General features: G+C 32.1%; 1 protein-coding gene across 1 annotated transcript in view; it reads left to right on the top strand.

Annotated features, from left to right (window-relative positions):
• The window catches only part of LOC107469879 (uncharacterized), a gene marked incomplete in the record, with an annotated part of 2768 nt that extends 786 nt beyond the window's left edge, over positions 1-1982 (top strand). The window contains 3 exon segments of the mRNA XM_016089264.3: positions 1131-1310; positions 1405-1456; positions 1553-1982. Of these exon segments, the coding sequence (XP_015944750.1) occupies positions 1131-1310; positions 1405-1456; positions 1553-1642 (322 nt within the window).
• Between the last annotated feature and the right edge of the window lie 6124 nt (positions 1983-8106).

The following is an 8106-nucleotide window of genomic DNA, read 5'->3' as shown; positions in this document are numbered from 1 at the left end:
GACAATCGAATTAGAAGGTAACAAGTAACAACACACTTATGCATACCAATTAGAATTACAAACAGCCATTGCTACTTCTATTAAGTATGAATTATCATTCATCTAGAATTTCATTATTTCTCTGGTGGGGTGTGCTATCTGTTAATGCATTATCACTTTTATCTTACCAAAGATAATGGTATTGGTAGGTTGGTAACAATTATAAATCTTGACTAGATTAATCCTCACTGTCATTTTAGAGGTATGAATGTTGTGGAGCATGTTGAATTTGTAAACCATGTTTTTTGAAATGGGGCAGATCCTCTTATGTGAAAGTTGTGCATGACCTGGTTACATGCATATACTCATCATTGAGCAGCTATTCGGGTCTTGTTACAATTGTAAGAAATAGAAAAACAACTTGATCATTGGTGAGAATGTGTACATGACTTGGTCATACAATTTGCATAAGAGAATATGTTCTCCTAGTTGGAAATTGTGTAGATCTGCTCAGCTTAATATTTTGTCTTAATGGGCATTTGTTGAAAGGTATTGGGGATTATCAAGTTCATTCACCACATTGTGAGATATGGAACATTGTGTATAAATTGAAGTTATTTAAGTTAATTGAAATCTCTATATTAGGCCGAAATGTTTTGTCGGAATTGCAAAAATTGTCAAGCTGTCCATTTTAACAGATCCAAAAATGATTGAGAAATTAAGTTATATTGAAGCATATGCTGCTTATTAAGGATGCATATTTGAAAAAGAAAACTAGTTTAACCTTTTCTTCTGTTTGATGAAAGTGGAGATTGGTGTTTATGTCTGGTTATTTATATCCAATTGTTTTTCTTTTAATAGATTATATCTACATGTATGTAAACTATATATTGAATGAAACACTATCCTAACAGATTTTTTAATCTTTGTTTTCTATTTAATTGTTTTTTCCTTTTTCCTATGAAAACCCGGTTAGATGATGTATATGATGAGTATGGAGACTGCGTTTTTATACGTGTTTGAAGATGGCTGAATTTGAGTTAATGGGGGAATCTGGAAACTGTATAGTTGCTGTGGTTCTGAGAGATTTTAATATTTGACTTAGTTTCAGAACCACAATTTTCATTATCTTCTCCTTAGTTCTATTGCAGACTGCCTTTATATCTTGGGATGATAGGTGTCAGTTTGAACGCATTGATTTTCGTTTATACAAGTGTCTTGGCGTGGAGTGTCCAGAGATTTGATGAAAAGTGGGGGTTAAAAAAATGGCAGATACAGAGCATCAGCGTCTTGCCGTTTGCCACAGCATTTGGAGTAGTCTCTTTTTGCTTGTAAGGATCCAAATGTCTTCTATTTATCTTCCATTGCAAGTTATTTTTCAGTATACCCTTGTTTTGCCGACTCTGTGTACTTCGACTTCTCTAGGTTCACCTTTGCTTTGTGGCCAATATGGAATTTCTTGACTCTTCCTCTTCTGGTATATTAACAATTTCATTTCGCATTTGTTCGTATTTCATTTGCTGCCAAAAGGTAAAATTGTGGTAACTACCATATTGCTTTTTGTATTCTGCAGTTCACACTATTCATGGCTTGCATGGTAGTATTCCCTTACCTCATTTTCGGGACATTCCGGCCTCAATACGATGAATTCCGTACAGATTAAGCCTCACGACGATTCAAGTGAGGAATAGTACTGACATAGATGAAAGAGTTTCTAACACACATTGACAATGATTGATTGGTAGCTGTTGCAAAATGTGGTTTGAAGTTTTGTGGCATCGATAGAGTAGCATGATGTTATTGCATGCTATCCTTTCCAAAATTGTTGCTAACTGTAAGAGCTAAGATTCGATTCGACTTTTAGGTTGATTGTTAAGGCGGCTGATATTAACTGCTACAGGTAGAGAGATATAGGTTTCATGTTTCAACAGATCAGAGAAGTGTTTGATGCTATCAATTGAATTGCCTTCGGTTGCTGGTATCCTAACACCAGTTTTGCTTTATTGGTTTTGTTTGCCTATTTTTCAGTGTGTTTGAAATTCATCCCCAAAATTGCAAGAGAGAAGCTTTTACTCAAATCGTGAATTTTTCAAGTGAGATGCTGAATCTGAATGTGTTAATTAGTTTATGATACCTTTTTTTTTTTTTTTTTTTACTTTCATTAAGCCTCTTCTGACTTGTAGTTTTTGCACTCTTTCAACTTTTGTCGAATGCTTGGCACACAGGCACATCCCTTACAAGAATCAAGACCCAAACTTTTGGTACCGAAATCAATCGGCCGAAACCCTAAACCCTAATCGAAAAACGTTTAGCCCATTTTTGGTTTTCTTTCGAAAGGATCAAATAGTAAGGATTTGAAACATGAATGATGAATGAACCATGTCCAAAAAAAAAAAGCATGAATGGAGAATAATAATAAGTTAAAGTACTGAATTATCAGAAAAAAAAAAGTTAAAATACTGATTTAATTCTTAATGTTTGAGAAATCTTGATTTTGTCTTTAATTTTTTTAAATGTTTTATTTCATTCTATTTTAATTTCAGTCAAGATTATTTTTTTTCAAATATTTTTTCCCACTGTTATCTTCTAGGTAGAGATAATAATTATAATTATAATAATTGTAGTAGCTAGAGTGATTTAGTTGTAAAAATAATAGAAAAGAATAAAAAAGTAAATAATAATAAAAAAAAGTATATTCTTGAAAAAAAATAATTTTGATTAAAAAATAAAATAAAATATTTAAAATAAAAATAGGACATTTAAGATTTGTCGAAATATTAAGGAGTAAATCAGTACTTAATCCATAATAACAAACAAACTAACTATTGAAGTACCTGTAAAACTGATTTACTACATGAATTGAAGCGTAGAAACAAATAGACATGGCTATGCATTGAGCGTATAGAAATAACGTGTGTTCTATAGGATGGGTGTATTTATGAGAAGTATTAGGGTTGTCCCATACATGTCTGGACAAGTTTCAATGTATAAAAATATTTGTGGGACATATTGGAATGCCAAATATAATAGCATGATTCTATTTGTGGCACGTACTACCCTTGCCCGATCCATGTTTGCCCAGCTCTCTATAAAATACAAAAATCTACGTCAACATACAAAAATTAATCATTAAATTAATTGTTATATATTCTGTATAATATATATTTTATTTAATTTATTTTTAATATATATTTTTTTTAAGTAAAAAAATATTCAACACATCAAAGGTAGAGCAGAAGTCTAGTAGCAAAAGACAACTCAAAGTACATACCAATATCGGACAACTCAAAAAGTAGAAGATTCTCTAGTCATCTTCGGTATTGCTATCAACAACCAAAAGGTTCACCACCAAGCTACTCGTCCGATAGTATAAACGACTTATTTATAATTTCCTCCACACCTGAGGCTTGATTATTGAAGACTCGACCATTTCTTTCTAGCCAAATAGCCTAAAGGACAACAAAAAATCCCACGAACCATCTTTTTCTCTCATTCTTTCTCTGTGAAGCATTCGTCCAACTCTCAAAGTGTTGCTTTAGTGTACCTGGCATAGTCCATGTCCTTCCAAGAGCGAAAAGCCAAGCATACCACACCTGCCAATAAATAGATGAAAAACAGACTCAACAGACTTATAGCATAAATCACACATATTACCATGCTGATCAATGACACCTAATCTGCTTAGTCGTTCCTTATTATTCACCCTCTCAACCAATACAAACCAAGAAAATAACTCGACCCGTGACGGGACAAAACCCCTCCAAATAGCACTAGTGAAACTATAGCTTGTTATTTCCTCTGGAAGAACTGCTTCCTGCAATACCTGCACAAAGGAGTTAGTAGAAAAAATACCAGTTTTATCAAATTTTCAGACCACACTGTCCTCTCTCTCAGTTGTTAGCCTTACAGACGGCAAGACTTCATGGAATTGGTGTAAAAGATCCAACTCCCATTGGAATAACTCTCCTCCACTCGAAGCTCCATATCCAATCTAATTCATCCCAAAACCCGCAACTATAACAGATCCTTTAAGGTTTGAAACCGAAAAAAGTCTTGGAAACTTCTCTTTCAACATACCACTAGGTAACCAGGCAACCTCTCAAAACCGGATTGTTCTGCCATTTCCTACATCCATAGACAAGCCTCTGATCATTTTCTCTCTGATACGTGGCTCCCTGATTTGGAGCTGACAAATATCCTTCCAAGAACCCTCTCTTGTAGAGACAGAGTGGCCACACAGCATCTCAGAAGGATTCATGCTATGACAAGAGCATACAACTCTCTTCTACAAGGGACAATTCTACCTTATCAATCACCGGTTTCTAAGTCTTAACTAATCTCGGATTCGCTCCCAGAGAGAAGTCCAGGTATCGGACTGGTAGAGAGACTTCCTTGCAACCCAACAAATAATACATCTGTCGCGTCCAACGCTGTTCACAATTAACTGGAATGAAACTTGACTTCTCAAAATTAATACGCAATTAATTTGATAATTAACTTTTAATATATATCTAACACAATTTATAAAAATATGGACAATTTACTTATTTAAATAAAATAAAATTTAAAATTATCCATTTACAATATTTGCTAAATGATTACATTTCAGTCTTAAATGTAATCTATCTAAATTGCTATAAGCTATGGAGGTTTTAAAATTTTAATGTAAACTGTTATAGGATGCAGGCATGCAGCAATTTATTTATATATGTCAATGAACTAAACTCATTTGAAGGTGTCACAGTTTTTATGCACATTGAAACACTGTTATAGGATGCAGTAATTTATTTATACATGTCAATGAACTAAACTCATTTGATGGTGTCACAGTTTTTATGCAAATTGAAACACAATATAAATCTATGGGGTCTAATAATTTATGAAAAGTGTAAATTGCGCCGCCCAAAAACAGTTTACAAGAAATTAAATCTTTTTCTTTTTTCGTGTTTGTGTATGTATAAAATATTCTTTTTATATCTCACATGGGGGATGAGAGCGTGCACAAACACAAATTTTCATAAATTGTTAAGAGTCCATAAATTTATATTGAATTTCAATTTGCATGTAAACTATGACACCATCAAGCAATTTTGGCTCATTTACATGTATAAGTAAACCAATACACCCTATGACAGGTTACGTTATAATTTTAAAACCTATAGCCTATAACAATTTATATAGATTACATTTAGTATTGAGATATAATGATTTGCAAATGGATAATTTTAAGTTCTATTTTATTTAAATACGTAAATTGTGCTAAAAATAATATCTCTAAGACAAAAAGGGATATTTGTTTTATATTTTTTAGAATTTGAATGATAAATTATCTTCTCTCATGTATAATAAAACTGTCTAATTATTTTATATGGAAAATAATTATAATTTTAATCAATTTAATTCATAATTAAAATTTAGATAGAGTAAAGCCAAGTTTCTGAAGCATATACATTAAATATACTTTTGAATTATACAAGAAATTAATTATTCAGAATGATATTTAAATACGCTATTTCATGTTCAAACAAAATATATATACAAGATTATTGTTTACTGATTTAACGGGTTAAATATATAACTAACTAGTTTAAATGAGTGTACCCCCACAATTCAGAACTCAAGGATATGATATGAAAGACCTCAACCATGTCTTGTCCCCAAGATTGAGAAAGACCTCTCTCCACAGCAATATCCCCTCCTTCAAAAAGTAAAAGGTAGCTTGATTAATCCTTCTCACTCTTAGTGCTCCACATACATTTATGCAGGCCATTATTGGTATCCATTGAATTCCGAAAAATAGAGTAAAAAATGAAAATAGTGAGGGGCTATGGAACTGTTTGTGATGCTAATTTGAGGCACCGAAAATGACTATAGCTTTTGGGGAATGGGATGAAAGCAATTGCTAAATGTGATTGTGACAACTTAGTGTACTTCATTTTATCACAAATCTCACCCTTTTTTCCCCTAAGGTGCATAAATATATATTTCATATGCAAAATTACATTAAGTAGTTACTCCTTAAACTTCTGGTCAATTTTATTTATAGAATTGTTTTGTTTCATTTACCTTTTTTTTTTGTTTTTCAAGGTATGGGTAAGGACTAATTTTTCCGACACTTGCTTAAACGACTAGTGAACTAACCACGAGATTAACCTAACTTGGTTAATTAATTATTTTAATTTAGGACTATTAACACATGTCGAGTCTGTTGCGGTTGGTCCATTTAATCACTTTAAATGAATATATTTTTTTTCTCTAAACACAAATTCATGAAATGATTAATCCATGAATAAACGAGTTGGCCTGCAAATAAATAGGCCGTCCCGTGTAATCTGTTAATTTTTTTTTATCATTTTTAAAATGTTTTTAACATTTTTAACAGTCCAATCCAAATATATCATCAAATTGTAACAAAATATCTTAAGTTATAATCCAATAACCTATTTAAAATTCAGCCCAAAGTTAATATTTTAGCTCCTAATTAAAAATTGAATTATAAAGTAATTAAATTTAACCTTGTTGACAATGATATTGGATTGAATTATGCAGCTTTTTTTGAAGCATGCACATGGCCATACACATCGGCTTTGCTGTTAGATTTCTAACCCCATGAGTAGCTTCAAAAGAAAACAGACAATTTGAGTTAGTAGTGTATATATATGTCATGTTTTCATGTAGTTGTGGATTTAAATTTTATTATTCATCATTGGACCCACCATGGTTGAATACATGAATATGTTGAAGGCTACAAATTTCCACCAACCAATAATCTATATCTATAAGCAATAATAATATATAAAATGGTGTTCTTTTCTTTTATCATTTAGTTGTAATGCCAAGGAGTAACGGCCAAGGAGTTCAGTAGAGATTAATTGTAAGTAACTCTCTGCACTATAGTTGTGTATGTATACATCATATGATAAAGAGAAGGAAAAAAAATTGTAAATGAAATAAGTGGGGTTTAATCGAATATGTTTTCCAAGTAGCCGATCTGTCTTGAACTTTTGGTGATTATGTGTTGAGTTCTTTTGCAGAAAGAATACAGTTTTTTCTTTTTCAATTTTTTGTGGGGTCACATTTTAGTTACGTCATGTAAGTGAAATTATTGCTTCAAATGCGAATATTAAAATAAAAGCTTGTATGCTTAATGCTGATGCATGTTGAAATTCGATTAGATTCTACTTTGTTGAATTAATTAATTAATTAATCACTCTTTGTTTGGCAATAATCCAATTTTATTTTTCTTAATCTTAATGGGAAAAATGAGATTTTGAAGCATACCCTTTTGCTTCACATTGATTAGCACTAGGTAGAAGGTCATCTCAGTGTCACCCCTTCAATGCTTCATTCACATCATAGCATTATTGAAGTAGGGGAATATTATTATTGGGACTGGGAGGGTGAATAAATAAATAAATAAAGTGAAGAGTAAATGTGACAGCACTCTCCTTTGTTAGTTGTCTCCAATGGTAGGACCTGTGGTAAATTAAAATTTGTAAAAGTGATGAGCACCATAATTGGTGCATGGTTATATTGAGAAACCATACCATGAGTTCAAAAAAAGTTGATGGTCTTCTTAGATTTCATTCATGATCAATATTTTAATAAAAGATTCTGCTCCATGATTAATTATAATCTATGCATAGTTAGTGTCTCTTTGAGTTGAACGGGACAGAGTATTGGACAAAAATTATGTTTTTGTGTTATGTATGTGGTTCAACGTTTACTTTACAACATTGAACATTGAGAGGGAAAGCATTATTTCCTCTTTGAAATATCCATTTATTATAGTACTTATGCAATAACACTTGTATGTAGAGTAGAAAAGAGTTGAAAGAATATGCATGTATAGGTATGATAATCCAATGAGAATGAGAATAAGTAAAGAGTTAGAGGAAACTGCAAAGTGCAAAGCAAGGATGTTAGATGGGGCCATTTCTAATGATATGCAAAGAATGATAGGACAATGGACAACCACCTCCACCACTAGCAACCAGCAACCCACTAAAACTACCAAATTACCCTTTGGTGGAGTAGAAATAGTATGATGTAATTAGGTGATCATGCCAGATTCAGTGTAGTGGGTCAAACACTCAAACTCAAACACAAACACAATCAAACAACTAA

The sequence above is a fragment of the Arachis duranensis genome, chromosome 1 (genome assembly GCF_000817695.3).
Source record: "Arachis duranensis cultivar V14167 chromosome 1, aradu.V14167.gnm2.J7QH, whole genome shotgun sequence".
In the NCBI taxonomy this organism is placed as follows: domain Eukaryota; kingdom Viridiplantae; phylum Streptophyta; class Magnoliopsida; order Fabales; family Fabaceae; genus Arachis; species Arachis duranensis.
Note: the sequence above shows the minus strand (reverse complement) of the source record. Positions and strands in the feature narration are given on the sequence as shown.